The following is a 23,230-nucleotide window of genomic DNA, read 5'->3' as shown; positions in this document are numbered from 1 at the left end:
TTGCAAAATTAAGTTACTTATATTTGCTTTACATACTTCTAAAAATTACTTTTATTTTGTTTTGTTTATAGTTGCATCTTCAACAGTTATTATATGCTGATGTTTATGCTGTTTATATATACTAATGTAATAAACTCATTTGAATAAGCACAATAGGTGCCTAAATAGATATAGGTTATTAACTTATTTTTAATATTTATATTTGAAGCATGATAAATGACAATATCGCGTTCTTATACCTTTATTATTTAAAGCTTTGTGGTTTGGGCTATTATCGTTGGATTACGAGATCGCTTATGATCATAAAAAATAGATAATGGGAATAAATAGGATGGGAATTTAAATCGGTATACCCGTAATCATGTTCTGACTATGATTTTTAACCACTAGAGACCGGAGATATAAAAGCAAGAACAATAGATTCTTTTCCTTTTTCTCGATTTCAGATTTTGTCGGACGTCCTAGGCTATTTTCGTCCTAGGTTTTTTCTATTTTGTATACCACTGAAAGGAAAGTTATTGTTATAACGTTATTTTTGTAGCATTTAACGTAAATATTTGATTAATAATATGATTTGTTTAAATGTAATGGATAAAATGAATCAATTTCCAAAGGAATGTATTATATAAAGGATATCATAATATATATATATATATATATATATATATACATATATATTATCTAAAAAACCATAAAATCTCTTATCGATCATACATGAAGGTTCCGGGCAGGAAGTTTTGTTCTTGTTGTTGATGTTTATGAACCCAAATGTGGAAGAGTATTTCAAGATGCCAAGATGTCAAGATGTATTTTCTAATTATTATTATATAGTTAGTTTTTAATTAATAATTGAATATGGGTAATATAATTGAAATATATGTTTTGGGTATATTTGCAAAACCTCTGCATTAACCTACCTAGAAACGACAATTTTTCAGTGTACATTAGTCTTCCAAATGAATTAGAAGGAAGTAAAAACGTGATATTTTTTTCAAGAGAGATAAATTGAGAGGTTTAGAAACTGGAAATTATAACATTTTCTACGCAGATACCTTTGAAATAAACGATTCTGTGCTGTCAACTTCATGCAGATCGGAACTAGACAGTACAACACCAAAAAAGACTAAAACTTAGCGTATATGTCTAATTTTTATACATCCAAGTATATATTTTAATTATTTTATTATTATTATTATGGTATGTTATTTAATTGTGATTTAACGGTACAAGGAACCTATTTTAACCCATTTGCAGTTGAAGACTCTAGACATTTACATATATTGCCAAAAGTATGTACAAAATCAAATTTAAAAAAATTCTAATTGATTAATTATGTGCAACGCCCTGAGCAAGACAATATTCAATTGTGTAATTCTTATATTATTAAACCTTGTATTTTTGGATATATTTTGCAAAAATAATTTTTTAATTTATAGTTTTTTAGTTAATAACAATGTTTTTAATAAGTTTTTAGGGCAATAACAATGCACAATTAGAAAATTATTGATCACTAGTGATAGCACTGTGGTCGAAATTGTCGACCAAAACGCATTAAATTTATGATTTCTATTAATTAATTATTTCTAAATATTATATGTTATTAAAACTTGTTTTCATAGTATCTTAAACATAAGGTTAGAAATATATTAGATATATTACATTAATTAAAATAATAAATGTCTGTATATTAAAACATATTAAAATATATGCAAACCATATCAAAAACCAACACTGACAAACATTTTTTAAAAATTTAATTTAATTAAATCTAATTTCCATTAACTTTCAATAATCAACAAAGTATTAATAAGTGTAAATTACTACGCCAATGAACATTATAACCAAATATCATAAGTAAGATTATTTTCAGAACTCTAACAACTTCACAGCATCAACTATAAGTATACATGACCTTTCTTTACTTTTATGTTATAGACATAAGTATGGAAAAACAAGTGAAGTAATACATGTAGGTATATTAAAGCAGAGTATATATCAATAAAACAATGTTGAAATTGATATTTGACTTTAGCATATATATTAAAACAATAACGAACACAATTAGTAATTAGGTAACAGGAAAAAAAGTAATTGATATTTTACAATTTAGAAATCTATATTAAAGGAATGTATTTATAATCATTAAACTAACTATTGATTCGCCAAAACGTCTATAAGGTAAATAATCAAAATAAGATACAAGAATCAAAGATTCAAGATATCTTATTGCATTAATCATTAAACACCGTAATATTTATGAATGCTTTAGAATGCTTTAGAATGTTTACAAATGTACCGTTAATAATTCATAATTTTTTCTATTTATTATATGTGTTCCATCTATGCAAGTAATATATTTAGTTTCACTTACCAGATCTATTAAAAGAATAATTTATTTAACTACATTTTAAAATAAAATTGCATTGTTTGCTTATTTATTTCACTATTCGATCTCGCACTTGCAGATAGATCATTCTTAGTTTGTCTTCTATTCTTAGTTTGTCTTCATGTGCCACAATTAAAATTCGATGAAACTATTTGATAACTGTTAATATTCAATGCAATATTCATTTTAACCTTTGCGCACATTAACTGCAGGATTCGCTTAAAGCTTTGTTGAGAAGTACATTTACTAATGAAATATAAAACTAATCAGATGTCTATACAAACAAAATTTACAGAAATATATTTTTAAGAACAGTTTTTCCATTTCTTTACCAAACATCAAATTAAATCAATATTGTGGTTTTGAAAATCTAAATATCTTGTAAGCAAAGAAAACAGACAATTCTTGTTATTCTCGAATTTTGTTAATCTATGTTGGGATAAAATTTTCACATATATGCGTTTTTTTTTCACAACTCTATAACAGGTCAATTGAAAAGTCCCCGACAGTAAAACATATTCTTTTGGCAACATTAGTTTTATTCAACATAATTCCCTTCAAGGGTGATACACTGATTATAGAGACCCTCCAAATTTTGATACCATTTTTGTAGTACGATTTGTCCTTTGCTTCAAAATAGGCCTCAGTTTCGATGATCACTTCTTCATTCGACGAACATTTCTTCACAGCGAGCATTCTTTTGAGATCCGAGAACAAGAAATAGTCGCTGGTGGTCAGATCTGGAGAAAGCGATGGATGGATGGATTTTTGCCATCGTTTTCACTAATTTGTGACACGGTGCATTGTCTTAGTGAAGCAGCACTTTTTTTTCTTTAAATGCGGCCGTTTTTCGGATATTTCGTTCTTCAAACAGTCCAATAACGCTATGTATATATAATATTCGCTGTTGATGGTCCCTCCTTTTTAAAGGTAGTCAATGAAAATTATTCCATGCGCATCCCAAAATAAAGACGCCATAACCTTGCCAGCTGACTGTTTCGTTTTCCCACGCTTTGGATTGGTTCATCGTGTGCAGTCCACTCGGATGACTGTCGATTGGACTTCGGAGTGAAATGAAGAAGTCATGTTTCATCCATTATCACATATCGACTCAAAAACTCGGAGTTATTACGCTTGATCATCTTCAAACACTGTTCCGAATCATCAACTCGTCGTTGTTTTTGGTCAAAAGTGATATATTATATATAATTAATATTCGTGAATGGTTTGATGTACACGTTCAGTTAATATCTGTTAGAGTGTCTGCTTTTTTATTCAATGTCAATTTACGGTCATACAAAATCTTTTTGTAAATTTTTTAAATGTTTTCGTCGGTAAGTCGGATTTTCCTGGGGTAGTGTCAACAAGTGAAATTCCTTTTTATACACTTTTTTTTACAGTAACAAAAGTTGCTTCACTCAAAATGTTATAATTCACAAACTAATGATCCGACAGCTGTCAAATTTATACACGAATTTTTTGAGGGTTAGGGCTAACTGAAAAACTTATGGATTTAATTCTAGTAGCGCCGTCTACGTGTCAGGTTGGGGACTATTCAATTGACCTGTTATACCTTCCGATAAGGTCGGCACATTAATTTATTTTCTCTGCAAAGCATGTAAAGTAGAACTTTACGCCCCCACGCTATTCTGAATCGTTTTTTATCCAAAATTGCCGTAACACTTTAATAATTCCAACAATACGGGAGTAACCGAAAGTAACACAAAACACTGCTTAAAATTACTTCGTTTAATAATATTTTAATGACTTACTTTCCGTTTAAATACGGTTTCAAATGTAAAGAAAACAAACATTCACTTAATTTTAATGAACACTATCCTTTATTTTATTTTATAAATTAAAAAAAACCTTTATCCCCAGTGAGATTTAATTCTAGTACGTTTACGTTTATCGGCGAGCTAGTGCGAGCTCTTAGCCCGCACGGCTACCCGCTGGATATGTTCGTATGTTTTGTGTCACCGATCTGGCGAATGTTCTAGGTTGCTTGATTTGGGCACTTTTCGTTTTATTGGAATATATTTATTTGTAGCGTATATTGTTCAAAAATATTAGTCCTAAGATTTCTTCCTCGATATAAGCTTTAAGCGTGCCAAATTTCACGCCTCCATATGCCCCCGATTTCTTCAAATTGGAAGGCACAATTTTCTCTCGATTGATATCGAGTCTATTTATATATAGATTTGTCAAATTTGACAGTTTTTAAGATGTATGTTTTAAAATATTTTATACAAATATTAACTGTGGCGACAGGCCAGCGGTCTGTGTGACAAATGTCGTGGCACCCCTTTAGGCCACCACGAATTCACCAACAAGTACAAAGGTTGACGACGCCGGTGGATTGATACCTTGCAGTTCCAGGCTAAAAAAGACCATCACGACGACATCTCGCTCTCTTTTCTTTTCTCCATCCCCTTGTAATAGTACCACTTCCACAGCGCTATCGTACTTCCTCTACCTAACCTAATATCCTGTCAATTCTCCCGTCGACCACATATATATAATATTATATATTATATATATGTGGTATATGTGTATAATTTAATATTAAAATAAACTGTATTTCTTCAACCGGTGTTTCTCGTGCAAATTCCTTCCTAAAATTGTAATGAGTGTTCTGACAGATAATCGCAGCGGCAGCCACACATTTCGACCGACTGACTGACCCGACGAACATTCTTACATAACTAATAATTTTAAAAAAATATTTCATTAAAATCCTACTTCTTATTTCACCCTCTGTAAATATTCCCGTTTGACAAGCTCTTGGGTGGTGAAGACGATCAAAATTTGTCTACAACTGCATAGATGGGAGATAGCTTTCAATGTTTCTTTATTTTAATTTTATGATATTGAAAATATACATAAAATAAATAAATGAATCAAAAAACATATTATTTTAGTGAATGAACATAACATTAAATAGGGTATAATAATATAACATTTGATGTTTCCTAATTGATAGAAGATTATTTATCTAATTAAGTGTAATATTACACACTGATAATGTTGATTCTTAATAACTTAATAATGAATCAATCAACAAATAATTAATGTATAAGAATATAATATGAAAAATATTAAGATAATGTTTATTGTAGGTTGCATACTAAAATAATAAAATCAATTATTAACAGGGCTTAACTTCATTGCTGGATTCTTACAAATTGCTGAAACAGGTGTGTTAAAGTTCAGGTAAATTACATTAAATAATACGGTGTATTTCTGATGTATATCAATGCGTATTTAAAAATATAAACTTGTGTTGTTCGTATCGAACCACAATACTTTTCGAATAATCCAGCATATATATATATATATATACATATATATATATATATATACATATATATATATATATATATATATATATATATATATATATATATATATATATATATATAAGAAAATGTGCGTATTTAATTACTTATATCATTAAGACGCTTCATCTCTAATGCAATTAATACGTACATAGTATTACAATATTTGCAGCCGTAAAATACTTTCCTCTAATAAATTAATTACATCCTTTCGAGAGGCTCGTCAAATTAAAATTAGAAAGTGTACACAAAATTATTTTTTCCGAAGGTCAACCATTCTGTTATAGTCCTTGCCGGCCCCAAGTCGGGCGCTTGAACTGATGTTAGTCGGTCAATCTGCCGACACACCAGCCGATAAACGATGAAGCGCTTAAAAATGCGAACGATGTAACGACACATGATACATACACGTACACGGATATTCATATGTTTACTGAATCCAGAACATTTAGGCCATCGATTTTATTTATTTTATGTTTTAATTATAGTTTGATATAGTTTATTTTGAGTAAATAATGTTTTATAGTAAAATAATGATAAAACACACATGATAGAGCAATATAAAAATTATTCTGGCAGTATTCAATTTTTTAACTTGTGTTCAAGAAAATCCATCCTTTTGGATGTTTACCATAGCACACAAATATCCGGAAACAATTGATTCATTAAATGCCAAGTTGAGTGAACAGTTTGAGATAGGCCTTGATCCTACGATCTATTGTGGCCCTTCTCGCCATCCTTTGTTAATTGCCATCAATCATAGCTGACAATTGTAATAAAACAACAAAAGTAATGAATGCCGAAAACGCAATTTATATATACTGAATGTAAAAGCGAAAATAATATAAAATTATATAAATAGATATATGTTTTATTTGTTTTTTTTCCTTCTATACAGACAAAGACATGTACCATTCAAAGGAATAATAAATCATTCCGAATATTTATGGTTCCATCTGGTAATTTCATTTTGTTGATTTTATTGTGTTTGTGTTGACCAATCTGAGTTTCATTAAATGGTGAATTTGTTCACAGAGTATTCCAGTTTTCTTTATTTACTTTTCCATTTTTGGTGACAGCGTATCTATTGGGTTTTACCTGTACCATTTACTAGTGACAGCATTTAGCATGTTCTCTTGCCATTATTGTTAATGCTGGGATAGAAGCTGGTGCGCCTCGTATTAAGCTCCCTTCGTACCGTGTGCACATACCATATGATTGATGATTATTATCATAAAATATTTTAATTAAAACAATACTTATTTTTAAAAAGCTATTTATTTTGGTGGTGTACTAAAATAAATAAAGTTGCAAAAGGGAAAGGTCAAAAATTATTTTTTACGAATTTATTTATTTCTGTAAAAATATCTTGTGCAACAAATAGGTCTAACTCAGAACAATGATCAAAACAGAACTCTGTAATGTTTTTTCAACGATACTCTATACATTAGTTATCATATATATCGTATAGAAACGTATCGTATTGAAAAACGTTGAAAATATTGTTCTAAAAAATATCAAACTAAAGCATGACTAGACCAGCATTTTTTTGACGAAGACAGTTCAGGTCATCTAAATGAGGTTAACAGTTAATGATTGAAAAAATCCACGATACCGTGACAAGCGATTGGGGAGTGAAAGTGCGTAAGATTGTTGTGATGAACGCTTCTCAACTGAATGGGTGCTGAATATTTTAGCTAATTTGGGTATGAGAACGCCTTTCAAAGCACGGGTATTATGGGTAATAAAAACATATGAGTGGCGGAGAGAAAATGTAGGCCAACGATGGGGTTACAAAGAACAGAAAATATACAATTTACAGAGAATTCAAAAATAAAAAAATGTAGCATCAGGTATATAAAGAAAATACATTTTATAGATGTGCTTTTTTAATTCTAAGTGTTATGCTTGCATATTCTCTCATTTTAGCTCACAGAAAAAAAAAGAATACTCAAAAAGCACCAGCAGCATAACCCAGTAATTAAAAACAATAACAGTAATTGGGCTAGAAGTAATAAAGACTGACTTGATTCTCTATTCATTTAAAACATGTCACTAAGCCTTTACCGTCTATATAAAAAAGGAAATAAAATTACCAACTTCCTAAAATTTCCATTTCAAATGAACCGACCCCTGAGACTAATATCAGAGAATAAATAATAATGAGAGAGATTAATTGCAAAAAGGTGCCGGATAGGATCAAATCACCGGATTAAATTTTTACGATTTTACGAATTAGTCACAGAGCAGCTTCAGAAGCTAGATACCGATTGCAGTCACCGTAGACACGTCATGTCTTCGCCGAGGTATCAACCAAATCGCCAACGTCTCGTAATCGAAGAAAATAAGCTACCACGTCGTCGAACAAGCGCACCTCCCTTAGCGCCGATTACGGGAGACTTGCCCGAAAAATAGCTTGTCTTCAACGTCATTGATAGACCACATCCAAGTGCCAAAGTGACTGACTGTCTGTAGGACCGAAAGAGATCGCAACCGTACCAAACACAACCGTTTTGATTTAGCATATCCAAATGTTTAAAACTCTTTTCATGCATCATATTTTTTTTATTGTTTAAAGTATTTGTATCTAAAATTCTGGCAGGGGAGTACCCATAAATATAATCCCAGATGTTGAACACGGGCGACAACTAGAACACGATAACGAATAGCGAGCAACCCCGAGACGTTTATCTGGGATGTTATTGAAGGGTATTTCCATCATTCAGTAAGCGACCATCGTCTGGGTTAGACGTGCCACCATCGACTGCCCAAGCCTCGTCTCCAGGTAAAACCGCCGCCACCCGTTTTATCTATTTTGTGTTTTCTACATTTTTTATATTGCCAATAAATAACGGTCACACAATGTAAACACCACTGTTTCATTTCCCTTTACTTCCATTCACCGAGCCATATAAAATAAACTCTAAAAATTATTCCATCTAATCTTATCTCAAATTTTTATACACATATCACATCGCTTGTCACTTGTAGTAATTTTAATTCATGCGCATCCTGCTTAATTTATTCAAACATAATTATTTATTTTAATTTTATTTTCCGTTTTTTTTTGTATTAAAGGTAAGGAAAATATTAGGGAACGTTAAGAACAAAATTAACTTCTGCCACTCTGTCACTGGGACAACAATCGATAGCCGTATGTCATAAAAATTAATGTTAATGTTGTAAAGTTAATCATTGTTTAATAATACTTTAATAAGTTATTAAATAACATCTTGTTACCACTTCCATAAAATCATCTAGTCCTTCCAGAGTCATATTTAGGTGAAAAAAGAATGAATACAATCAAAAGCTGAATTTTCTGAAGTCTTCAATAATAATAATAATAAAAAATAGGTATCCTGCTAATTTTCTGAATTTATTCACTTAGGCCTAGGCAATAAGGCAATTTCACATAGAACTAGATTAGTTAGATTCTTATATTTATAAGCTTTGATAAATTTGAATCCGAAATTATCCTACTTCACTCACGTTAGAAAATTTTTTGCAGTCGTACAATTTACAAATTAATTTTGCCTGAGTAATAAAAATGTAATTGTTTCAATAGGAAATACATATACATTTGTGAGAATGTATCAAAAATTTGTCGAATGATTTATGTTTTTTTTATAAATTTCATATTGTCGAGTGCTATTACCAAAATGTCTGGTCGGAATAACTTATGATATTAATAGCATCCCGTTCTACTTTATATGCATGAAATATTATTTTCGTGCCTATTTTTTCATATACAGGGCAAATTTTTTTCAATAGTTTTTTTACGTGATAAGGCTATTATAAATATAGTATTTAATCTAATCTGTATAAAATCTTACAATAATCTAGCTATATGGGTATGTAGAATGTATATATAGGAACACACAGATGTTTCAAGCATACTATCAAAGCTTTTATTCATTTCAGGCATATCTTCGACAGCATTTAACGGTTTATTCTGTTAATTGTGTACGTATTATTCTCTTTGACATCCTCCAATAATTTTTTGGGTTCCTCTGAAATCGTGTTGGAAACTAGGTAGGAAATCTGATAGGATAAATGTATAGCCAAAAAACACATACACAACCCATGTTAGCAGGTGCTTGAATGTGTAGCGATTGCTACAACCCGTTAGGCATTCGAACATTTACCGGCACATCACCAGCGGTTGGCCCTGTGCATATATTAGAACAATACTACCAAAGGATATAAAAGACAGGGACTCCTATGTCTATCTCTCTTTCCTTTACTATTTCCGAAATAACCTTGACCTCAACCTTATTCTTGTCGTCCATATCCATATAAATAAGTACTAAAAATAATAAATACTAAATAAAAATCTCTACATGTGTTTTGATGAACGATACCTATTACTGAAGATGAGAAATATTAATATAAACGACAGTTAAAGAATCTCAGTTATTTCGTAAATTCCATGAAGTTCGCATTTTTCTACATAAAGTTACAGTATTTTATATAATATTACTGAGTTATCTAGTGAATACATACACGAATTATGGAAGGGCTAAAATTGTATTTTTAACTTTCATTTTTTTGCTTGGTGAGAAAAAATCTGATGCCAAAGTTCATCAACACATTTAGCAGCTTATGGTCATGCTGCGTCATATTCCAATTGTCACTTTTAGCTTAAAGAATTTAAACAGGGTGATTCGTTCAAACTTTCAAACAGTTTAATAGGTGATGAATCAACTGTTTTTAGACATTTATATGTGATGTGATATATACAAAAGGAGGGAGAATGGTTAGTATAATAATTCCAATTGGTTGATAATTAAATACTTTTTCTTCACTGGTATTCGAAAAGGCGAAGCTGCAAAAGCTTATTCAGTGCTTCTTAATATCTTTGCAGTCTTATTATTACGATCAATCTCAAGTCTATGAGCCTGATGTTGATAATATTATAGATAACATATAGATAACTTTGTACTTTCTGATGTTAACAGAATATTCGTTTAAATGAATCTAAATAATGTTTTGTTATAAATTTGTCTACTTTAAAAATAAACGCAGTTGAATTTAAATGTACAAAAATAATATGCTGTGCTAAATAAATAATGAAATAGGTATAATAGATACATGTTATTACTATTTTTTTATATATGCACAGCTGTAGAACGTTCCACACTTAAAAAAATGTTTGGACAGTCTACTCAATGAATTCTGTTACTTATAAATATTATATATCAGATGTTGATTTTAAAATCAACAATAATGTGGATGTGGAACGAAAGTATATAAGATCACGCGAAGTAAACATAATTAGTTGTTAATGGTCCTCGAATAAATATTTTTATTTACTGTTTCTTGTTGCTTGTCATGTTGTATCTATTAGTGATAGGATTCAAATATGAATTTCTATCTATTTGTAATTTCAATAAAATATATGAGTAGTGGTATAAATAATAATATAAATTTGTCATTACTATATCTGTTAAGTATATCTATATTAATTTAGCTATGAATAAAATCCTAAAATATTATTTTTGTTGATGTATTTATCAGAATGAAATAAAATTTTCTACCATAAGTCGATAGATAAAATTCTGTGAAAGTAATTTAATGAGAGAAATAGAATAAGTTTTTTTTTAATATATTCTTTAAAGTCTTCTTTTATCGGGGTCTGGACTAGACCTACTACTTAATTTGGGTTTCGAACCATGGTCTTACTGGCATGAGAGGCATGATTATTTTTTACTCTGACCTAGAGATATTTACAATTACAAAAACAAATATAGAGCACATGCGTGTCCTGAGGGATTCGAAATCTTGACTATTGCTGCAGCAGTAGGGGTCCGTCCTATTGCTTTAACCACTGCGGCTACTAAGCCGGTTTGAATAGGAGAATGTGGACGGTTAATTGGCATTACTTGTCAAAATAAGATCACAATATCCAATGTAAAAGGTTGACAATATTATTTTGTTAAAATAGCATATCCCTTAATTCGTTATGTTTACAAAGAATAATCTTTCAGATTAATATAGCAATAACATATATATATATATATATATATATATATATATATATATATATATATAAATCGAATTGTGCATTCAGTTTAAAATTTAAGTTATTCTTGTTATGTTCATTGACTGGAACATATCCTTGTAAAAAGTTTATTATTTTTGTAATTTGACAATCATTGGTTAACAGAAGCACTGAATGTCCTTGAAAGTTCCATCGTTTTTTGTACTATTTAATTTGAATAAATTTAGATGGAAATAGAAAAGATTTTTTCTAATAAGATATCTAATTTATAAAAATATTAAATGAATTTGAATTATATCATTAAATTTATAAGTCAATTAATTTAATGTACTACCTGTTCTATTTTTTTTTTTTCGAACATAATAAACCCAGTTCTTATGGAATTCGAATGGATATGCCATTAAGCGAGTATGAAGATTTATTACATACAGTTCTATTCTATTTTATATTCTATCTCTTATGTAGGTTAACGTTAATGTGTTTGAAATTAGCAGTAATATATTAAAGATGTTAATATTTTTATATCAGCTTCCTCTCTCCTGTATATATTTTAGAGAATATTTTTCAACAAAACTTAGTTCCTGATTTCAATTTCCCCCTTTTTTTGGCAACAATAATATCTTATCGGAAATACAGTGAAAGTTAACCAGTCTGGTTGTACGAAGTCAGGTTGCTGAACTCAATATATATAGCGGTTACATGTAATTCATATTTTGTAAAAAGTTAAAGATGTAATGTTAACTATTACTGTATATTAAAGTACAGTTAAGAGACCATGAACTACTAACTATTAAAACGAAAACATGAGGACATAAAAATCGTTTTTAAACCACTTCAAAAGCAAATAATATGTGTTTTATAACTATTGATGGTAATTTTTGTCATATATTTGGGTGGGAAAATAATGTAGCAATAATATATGCGCCATTTTAATCAATAGCCTTTTGATATATCTCTGCTAAAACCATAATTAGGTTACTGTAGAACTTTCTGAGTGAAAAACAAAATCAAATTAGCTCTCCTTGAAGCCAATTTTAAACCATTAAAAACGTGTTGTAATAACTGAAAAAATTATAGAACTGTCATGGTGAAAGACAATCGTTTTCCTGTTGATTAATTTATCAATTCACAGATAAAGTCTTGGTATATTAAAATTTTTAGTGTAACTCACGCGAAACTCATCAAGCATCTTTTGGAATCCATTCATGGTTCAAAACTGCACAATATTTGGGTCCGTCAAGATGTCGCGAGATTAAATATACCAGCTCCCAATATGATGAAGGACGAAGTTACCTGGATATTTAGAATTGTGTCATTTTAATGCGTCACATTGAAGAAGTATTAATGCATACGACGTTTAAGCCATCTATTAGGAAAATCCAAAATTGTTTTTAAATATTTGTTCCGGAGAATATTATTATGGGCTGTTATTAGTATTTTGATCCTATAGGTGATATAAATTATGGAAAGTTCATTATTTTTACTACAGCGAAAGTAAATCTGTACATGTACAGTTCTCGTATAGTCAGACCCCAGAAGAACCAACAATAATAAATAATATAATTTCATATAGCAACAACGCTATATGTATCTCGGAATGAGTGTTGATGAAAAACGTCGCTGGAAGGAACATGTAAAAAAGAAATCAATATAAAAACAATTATCAGTGCATAATTAAAATTAAAACTAGTGTTTCGAACTATTGACTGAAATCGACTATCGACTGTTTAGTAATTGACTACTTTTTACTATCGAATGTTTCAGTCGCTAATTTCGGTCCGACTGATTTTGTTACTATTTACTATCGACTGTTTCAGTCCTGTACTTTTATTTACTATTTTTGTTTTTACTAGTTTCATTCGACTGATTTTTGACGTTTTGGATCTGTCGTCCTAACGGCGACCTTGACAAAAATGTACCCAATTTATGCTTACATAGATTTATAAGTAATATATAAAGCTCTATGATATTTTTGGTAGTTTGTAAATAACAATATATTGTATATTAATATAGCAGCATTTTGGAACGATATTTTTCAAGACTGTTAAGGTAATAGGGTAAAAGTTTAAAGTTGTGAATGATAAATAGTAAAATACTTTTGACTCTTTTTATGGTAATAACAGGTAATATTTCGATTACTCTCTCGATTTTTGTTAAAAATATTCTCATTCAATAATAAATAAAGCATTAACTTTATTTAAAAAACTCTAGTAGTTATTATGCGATCATTTTTAATTATGTCATGAATTAGTTTTTTTTCTATGATTAGGTTATTAATTTAGTATTTATGGTTATTGCATATTTTTAGTTTTTAGGTTTTGTTTAAGTTCTATTGTATAATCTATATTTATTATAGTATTTTATTTGAAAATAGCAATAGCACAGGACATTAAAATAGAAAATTAATTCTACTTCGCTTAATAGTATTCAGTATTTTTTTTCCTTTTCTTTTTTAAAGTTAGTACGTGAAGGACTATATACATCTCCGTCTCGCTTATACTACTGTTGGAAAATAGAAGCACATATAAAAGTAATTGTTTCAAGCAACTATCTCCGTCCTTTCCTCTCTCACAATTTATACAGCAGAGGGTTCGTACATCTTCGTCTGACACCGCGAATTGAATAGAACAGTCGAACCGTGCATTTGACTGAAATTAGTAATTACTATTTTCGGTGGCTATTTTTTTGAGTATCGACTGTTACGACTGTTTTCAGTCGATAGTTTCCAAGGCTAATTAGAACCTATATGGACATACGGAATTCAATTACGGGAATCTTCCGCAAAAACTAACATAAATACAATATAAGTTTTCCAGAACAAAGTCCTTAGAAGTATTGTAGGTGCACCGAGATACTACAGAAGTGATTACTTAGAACGTGAAGACAACAACAGATACAGACTGTCATCTAGGAAATCAACAGAATTACAAGGAGACATGAGAACAAACTCCATTCTCAGGTTGTGATCGAAGTAATATAATTCTTAGATAATACCAGGACAGGCCACAGACTCAAAAGAATAAATCGATAACCTTGTGTAGTATAATGTAGTTCAATAAGGTGCATTTAACAAAAAAACAGCAGTGTTAACACATAAACATTATTATACCAGAGACTAAGATATGGGTAGATGGGCCTTCCTAGATATATATCTAGATTTAATTTAATACAAAGACAAATTGTAGATTAGTCAGCAACGGCTAATAGGAATGTAATACATATATTTGAAAAAAATCTCGATATTTATCTTAATTATTTTACATCGAAAAGGCTACTTGAAAACTCGAGATATAGTGCTCAATTAAAATTTATTTTTAACCAAATAATAAAAAAAAATTTTTTTTTAAGTATATTTTAAAGTTCAATATATTTTTAAAAAATCTCGATATTTGTACCACGTATTAGCAAACTAATATGAATATTTATCTTAATTATTTTATATCGAAAAGGCTACTTGAAAACTCGAGAAATAGTGCTCAATTAAAATTTATTTTTAAGCAAATAATATATATTTTTTTAAATGTATTTTAAAGTCTCCTTTTACCAACTACGGGTTTATCTGGACTGGAACTACAGATTAACGTGGGCTCCGAACCACGGTCCTCAACATTAAACCTACCGACTGGCGAGTTACCAACTTTAAAATTTATCCCAAAAGACATCCGGTCTTACCCAGCCTGGTTACTGGCGTGACTGGGATCACTTTTCTTGTCGGATTTTACACTCATGCCTAGGACAATCCCAAATTTGAAACAATCACAAACATAAAAATACGACCAGCAGCACAAATATGCCAAAGCAGGATTCGAACCCGCAGCTATCGCAACAGTAGGATGACCGTCCTATCGCCTTTACCACTGCGCCACCAAACCGGTAAATAATATGCTATTATTTACACTTAAATTGAAGCGAATTTTTCCCACCTTTTATAACTTGGAAATTTTTGGAATAAAGCAATTAATCTCAGTGATTATCTTAAAAATAATGACTTCTATATATAATTCAAATGGCCATTTAAATTCAAATGGTATTTAAAATATTATATGAAATGTAACGAAACCACTGAATAGTCTTTTTATTATTTATAAGTTTTGTTGTTGAGCCTATGAGTTGAGCACTAACGGGATATTCGGCCGGTTCAGACGATTTAGTGAACTACTTTATACGAAATCTGAATAAAAATTTTTGAAGCCCAATTATTAAAAGATTTTGACTTAAGTATTCATGTAATATTATCTATAAATTAATTATTACGATCAATCAGAAAATGAGGTGATGAATAATTCATTTTATATTCTTGTTTATACAGAGTAAATGACAGATCAACCAGGTTAAAAATAACCCGTTATTATTTTTATATTTTTGGCTTGAACATATTGTAGGGAATAATGATGCGTGGACACGCCCCGCTTGTTGTCGTAGCTGTGTGTTTGCTTTTAAAAGTGAAAAGCGAAAAATATAATGGGCTAGCGACGTCGTTCAGATATCACTTTCTTCTAATAAGTAGATTGAATTTCACCAAAGCGGTAGCTTGCCGGTGTTCCGTGTTTTGTAGTTTATGATAAACAAATTGCATTAAATTTCTTTCTAATAATTAATAATACGAACCTTTCTAGTTCATTTACATAATATGTCAATACATTTCGATATATTTTTTTTATTTAACTTTTACCGCTATGTCTACCTTTCTGTCTAGAATTTAAATTACAAATCGGAGAAACGGGAGGCACGTTCCGAGGCCATCCAGCGATAGGCTAGATGAGTAATTTTGAAAAACTACTTTGCGATAATGTTTACACATGACAAGCATTTACTTTATCCAGAATAAAAGTTATTTCAGAAAAAAATTATTTAAAAGAAAACATTACAAAACTGTCCTTGAAGTAGTGGTTTTGTCACACTGGATGGTTTGTATGGGTACAGGTCTTATACATTACTTTAATAATTGTATGTTACAATTAACCATTCTAATGGGTATTGATGGTGTAAGGGCATCTAATATAAGAATTATACATCCATACAAAAATTCCAAACAAGTTGTGTATTTTGTATTCAAGGCAGAAAAGAGTTAGAGAAATGTGATTAAATCTTGCAAGGGGCGAATAACGTAATATCGAAGTAAATAACATTGTTGATAACATTTCAAGTTAGGACATATCTTTTTGTTATTTATGTATCAGTCGTTAAAAATTTGGTTCTTTTTTTTTTGTTAAGAAATAATATGAAAATTTATATTTAATGTAATGGGTTGGGTTTAGTCGTACAAACGTCGAAAAGATTCAAATTTTAACCAGACGGAAGAAAATGGACTTCTAATTGAATTCACTGAATATGTACTACGTTTCACTACTGAACGACCACTCAAAATACAAAGAAAAATATTAAATAAATATACAAAAGCCAATATTAAATTTCTGGTTTCTTGTACATCAAATAGTTTGATAGGCTATTTTTCACGAGGTGAAGTGTAACTGATTGAACAATGTGATTTTGATTCTCAAAATTGTGTGTTTTACTTACGCAAGTATTAGGAGGTAATTTTGAATTAAAACGTTAAGAAAATCCATGATCAAATGGACATAATTTAAACCTTTTTTGTATTGTAGTTACTATAAACTATGTAAAATTAACATGTCGGTGGCCCTGTCGAACTCATTTGCATCTTCAAATCATCATAATAACATTTTTAGTAGGTTTTCCATCGATATAATTTTAATTCGTCCTTGCAAATATAGGGCACTTGATTTCAACAAGACACAGATCCCAAATGGGATTATGTTATTATTGAGTACTCTTTAGATGTATGGTATTACGTGCATTTATTAATTTTCCTGCCAAGTATATTTATGATAATATAGTTACTTAACATTGTCCAAACTTCTACAACATTTCATTGTTAGTATGTCTGGAATACTCACTCCGTTCAATTCTATAAAAGTTCTAGTATTTTTTCAAAATTGTTATATCAGTTACAATCGTCCAATACTATCATCACCAACATACAGTCTCTGCGTAAATGTCTTGGTTTCTATTTGGCTGGGTTGACATTTGAATTAAAGGACCCAATAAGTAATAACAATGAATGGGAAGATACGCCGGAAAGCTCATATAAAGAAAGAAAAACAACCTGCCCCGCTAACATGCACAAGCTGTATAAAGAAATCCTAAAACTCATAAGCTAAGAAAAGCAATTGATCAAAAATTAATAACTGCAAAAGTAAACACGAATCAAGGACTGCATAAAATCAGTGAAGTTATGATAATAGCTGCCAATTATTATATATTGCCAATTATTAATCTATTTATATCAAATTTTTTATTACATTCAACAACACTTTATTTTCAATATTCTCTTTATCATTGCTCTTGGAGTATATTTCGTTAAGGACATGACTACACTCCAATAAAAGTCAATCTATATATCAAACTTGGAAAATGGCCATAAAACATGAGAAATTCGATTATACCAAGGACTTAAACAAATTATAATTTCACTGTTCATACGAAATGTTTACTATATATTTTTAGAAATACATCATCTAAATAACATTATTAGTCATCAACATAGCTGTAATTATAAACTTTTGGGCTTTTCCTGGAATATATAGTATACCTGCTTCTATAAAGTTTCTCTTCCGCCTTAATGAAAATAGAAACTCGTATGAATACCGAAAAGGTACAGCGGTGTTACTGAACTTTGCAGAAATAATATTTATGCAAATTTACTATTACTAAACTGAAGTGAAAACCAGACACTGTTGTTATTTTGTGTCATTACAAGTTCAAGGTAGTAGAAAGTTAAATTAAAATTTAGTAATTTTACCGATTGCATTACAAATGTTATTAATGAATGTGTTTAACATATACTCAATTAATTACCATATCTTTTAACACAAAAAGTAGACAGATTGTTTGACATGATAAATTAATTATAAAATCTATAAAATTGTTTCAGATTCCTCATATTTGTCTTTGTCTGTCAAGTTGCAGTTTTCCCTTATTATAAATTTCTATTTTCACGCAGATATGTTATATTTATATAACGTGTGTTTTATTTGTATTAAAACGTTCAAAAATAAATATGTTTTTTTGAAAAATGTATTTCTACTTTACAAAATATATTAGCAAGCGACAAATAAATGAAATTTTGGATAAGAATATATCACAAAATATTACAATGTAATAAAATAAACATTTATACTTTTTATTAAAGACAGTAATAAAACAATATATATTTTATATCATAAATATGTACCATTATTATTAATTATTTATGTGTGTTATGATATTTATTTTTAATTATTAATTAGATAATAGATGTTATAGAAACAGTAATTCTAAATCTAAATAATTATGTAAAATATATTAGGTATTGTAGCGACCTTGAGGCATGTCGAATTTTACATGGTGGAATAACGGTCTACAAAATACCCAGAAATATAATCCCAGATGTTGAACACGGGCGGGGTGCCAGCAGCGCCAACTAGAACCCGACAACAAATAGCTGGCGGCAACCCCGAGACGTTTATCTGGGATGTTATTGCAGGGTATTTCGATTCATTCAGTACTCGACTAGCGTTTGGTTTAGACGTGCCACCATCGACTGCCCAAGTCTCGTCAACAGGTAACTCCTCTGCCATCCGTTTTATCATTTGTATTTTTCACATTTTTTATATAGCCAATAAATAACGGTCACATAATGTAAACACCACTGTTTCATTTCATTTTACCTCCATCACCGAGCCACATTACCTACCCTAAAGTATATTATAGTTTTATTTATATATTTTAACTGACCAGTAACCAAGAAGACTTGCGGTCTTACCCAGCCGGGTTACTGGCGTAACTGGGATAGTTATTCCTTGTCAGATTTTCCACTATTGCTTTAAATACATTTATATTTACAATCACAAACATAAAGTATGTCCATGCCTCAGCAGGATTCAAACCCGCGACTATCGCATCAGTAGGAGTAACGTCCTGTCGCCTTGATCACCGCGCTAACAAAGCCGGCAGTTTTATTCTTATTCGTATTAATACGATCAAGTATAAACAAGTTGTTCTGGAACGAAATACGCATATCAATAATATAAACAAATAAATTTGTTTTGTTTGTTTATTGTATATGATTTTTTCTAAGGTAAGTTCGATGTTGACGAAACAAAATGAAACATTTGTGGAATTATTTTTAAGACTTTTGAACGTATCCCAATATAATTTATAACTTCAAAACGTTCATGTACAATGTCCATCATAGAGCGTGCACCATTATATAAAACTCTCTAAAAAATAAAGGACCATCTTGCTAATATTACATATCATCTACGTCCAATTCACTTCATTTAAATTAAATAAATAATAGCAAAATATGCAGGAAATAATGTAAAGGAATCACATGTGGGTTGCTAACATAGATATTTATCAAAAAATGGTATATATCGTTGGATCTTTATTGGCTTTAATGCTTTATCATTTGAAGGTGTCATATTGTCATAGTAATTTAACATTAGTAACAGACATCACTACACAAAACATATGACACAGGCTGCCAACATCGACAATTCTTTTTATAAAAGAAACCCTATACATGATCCAAATATTTTTTAATTATATAACCGGTTATTAACCTTATCTTTTAAGATTTATGTCTTAATATTCATATAAATATTTTGCAACTTACATAAGCTGTACACGTATTATGATTTTTACGTTACGTTACGATAAATGTTAAGCTATTTTTAATTAGATAAAGTATAATCACACAGGTCCCGTTCCATCGTACTTATTTAATCGGCAAATAAGCACATAAGCGTCACTGCAACATATTTTTTTAAATAATAATGTTTGCCATCTATGTTTATATTTTATATATTTTTTAAAATTATAACTCACAATAATTTTATATATTGATATTATAAATATACATTTTTATACATTATTATTATATATACGTTATACAATTATATATGTGTAATTTATCTAAAAAATTATTGGAATTAACATAATAAATATATGTGATATTAAAGTTGAATTTTTCTTGAATACTATCGGTTTGTTATTAATTATTTTTATCGTATAACTTGAATGTAAAATTTTTTTTTGATTATCATTTTTTAAATATTTTTATATGATAAGTAATAGTTTTTCTGTTTAGCTTTTAAGTCTTTAATAACAACGTTATTTATATGAGCCAAGTGAAGTTGAAGTAGGCCCCAAGATCTTTAGCTTGACTAACATTCCCTATCATGAATCGGATGATTATTCCGTTTATAATCATACTCTTATTTATGCACATATTTATTATATTTATACTTATGCTTTATACTTTTATATTTATGCCCAGGTTATAATTCGAAAACTTCACAGTCCATTAATTAATTAAATGTATGTTGTTGTTTTAATTATGAGAGAGTATTATAAAGATAAATAAATAATTTTTACTATAAATACATTTTCGATAAATATAATCGGGTTCTGGAATCTATTGATATTTAACTTAATTCTTGACATGGAAAAACATATAATTACAAAACGGAAACAGCTTGGGCTTAAACTAAACCAAATGTATTGGCTGATAGGGCGTAAATCTAAATAATCATTAAATAATAAGGTTTTGCTGTATAAGACAATAGTCAAGTCCATTTGGGCCTATGGTATTGAACTGTGGGGTACTACTAGCAAATCTAACATAGATATCCTCCAGAGGTTCCAGAATAAAGTCTTGCGAGTCATCGTCGATGCCCCATATTACGTGTCCAACAAACTGATTCAGCGTGATATCCCCATAGAACCCATAACGAGTGTGATTCGGAGTATTAGTGCGAAGTACTCTGAAATACTTTTAGTGCACTCGCCAAATGGTTAATAGTGATATTAATATTGATGATAGTGAAGTGCGTAAGATCAAACGCAAACTCCCATACGAACTGATTAACAGACACATAGAGTGAGATTTAATAATCTCTTGAACAAGCTAGAATAGTTTTTAGAATAAGTTACGAAAGACTTTGAAATAAGTTAAAATAGTATCTAGAATAAGATTTAGATTATAAGTTGTACTCATATAATAATACTTATTGCCCACGGGCAGATTGTTGACGTTCTAGGAGATTAATTTAAAAAAATAAAAACTTAATTCTTCGTATAAATATTCTTTTTTTTTTCAAGATTCCTTAAAATAAAATTACTCAGAATATTGAAAACAGAAACAAAAAAAAAACAATGATGCAACTCCATTGTTTTATTGTTTTGATGGTTAATTCGATTAAATATTATCTGTTTATGGAGACATATTTAACTTTGCTTATGTACAAACATAAAATGGGGAATCTTGAATTAAAAGTAAATAAAAAAATATACATCTGACCCATCTCATGTATATTGTAATTTGAATCTATTTTACTGTTATAATCAATCACGCTCGAAAACGGACTTGCTACCCATCGAGCGTATGTTAAAAGACAACAAACTTAGATGAATAGATACATATTTGCAAATAATTTATCGAACAACATGGTGTTTGCTAAAAAACGTTGATTTGTTTTTATTTAGGTAAAATGGTTTAATTTATTCAAAATGTTTATGTCACGTATATGTGAAAAGCGATAAATAGTATGGAAATTTAATCGAAGAAAAATGTAGGTTACAATGTTACTACTTTCTTTCTGAGAATATTATTATTACTGGACGATGTTCCTTCATGGTAGCTTTACAGAAGAAAAAAAACAAACTGTGCATATATCGAATTTCAAGATTAATCCTAGATATCGTATTGATACTGGTATTTATTTATTTTTAAGACAACGTTTTTATCTGTTTCAACCCCGACTACGCAATATCAGGGACTCACCTTAATTTTCTCATAGGTGGTATTCAGCTCCAAGTGGTGCACAAAGGGATTAAGTAGCGGCTCAGTGTCGCAATCGACTTGCGAAATTTCAGCGGCAAATTTCGCGTTCATGTTGTGTAGCGTTGTCGAGAGTATTCAACGTAATCAGAGTCAATTTACACGCACATCATACCACTGCGAGGCGCAACCAACGCGGATACAGAAACCGATTAAATGGAATCCCTTCGGATATAAATCAACGCCTGGCGAATGTGGTATACCTGAGAGGGGTCTCTGTTGCCACGACGGAGACGAGCGAATGTCAGCGCGTCCACGGCCAAGGGAGAAAGTTGACCCGCAACCGCGAGAAATTTCAGTAAAACCGGCAATGACGCATTGCCATTGTCGGCGAAAGTAGCGGATCGATGACTGGCCGGTTGCGCTCATTTCCGCAGCGCCTTCGACTCGAAAACTAGAGCTTCCTCACTGCTTTATTTTCTGCACGGTAATACCCGATGCGTCTCTATAGATGGCACTATGACGTCGTGTTTTTTTAGTTGCCTACATGAAGCGTTGCCGTATCATTATCAAATTAAAATAATTAGTAGAGTAAAAAAAATTAAAGTATAAAAGTTTTAGGAAATAAAAACATTAAATATTTAAATAAAATTAATAAT

The 23,230-nt window shown here is 30.0% G+C and overlaps 1 protein-coding gene across 2 annotated transcripts in view; it reads right to left on the bottom strand.

Annotated features, from left to right (window-relative positions):
- The window catches only part of LPCAT (Lysophosphatidylcholine acyltransferase), a 55,116-nt gene extending 32,132 nt beyond the window's left edge, over window positions 1-22,984 (bottom strand). For both annotated transcript variants that reach the window (XM_076408012.1, XM_076408013.1), the window contains exon 1: window positions 22,575-22,984. In XM_076408012.1, coding sequence (XP_076264127.1) covers window positions 22,575-22,685 — 111 coding nt within the window. In that variant the 5' untranslated portion in view covers window positions 22,686-22,984. The remainder of the gene's footprint in view (window positions 1-22,574) is intronic.
- Window positions 22,985-23,230: the final 246 nt, after the last annotated feature.

This window comes from Rhynchophorus ferrugineus, unplaced genomic scaffold (assembly GCF_030347505.1).
Source record: "Rhynchophorus ferrugineus isolate W39M unplaced genomic scaffold, kcgeb_rfMv2 rfM6, whole genome shotgun sequence".
Taxonomy (NCBI): Eukaryota; Metazoa; Arthropoda; class Insecta; order Coleoptera; family Curculionidae; genus Rhynchophorus; species Rhynchophorus ferrugineus.
This window is presented reverse-complemented; position numbering and strand designations above follow the sequence as displayed.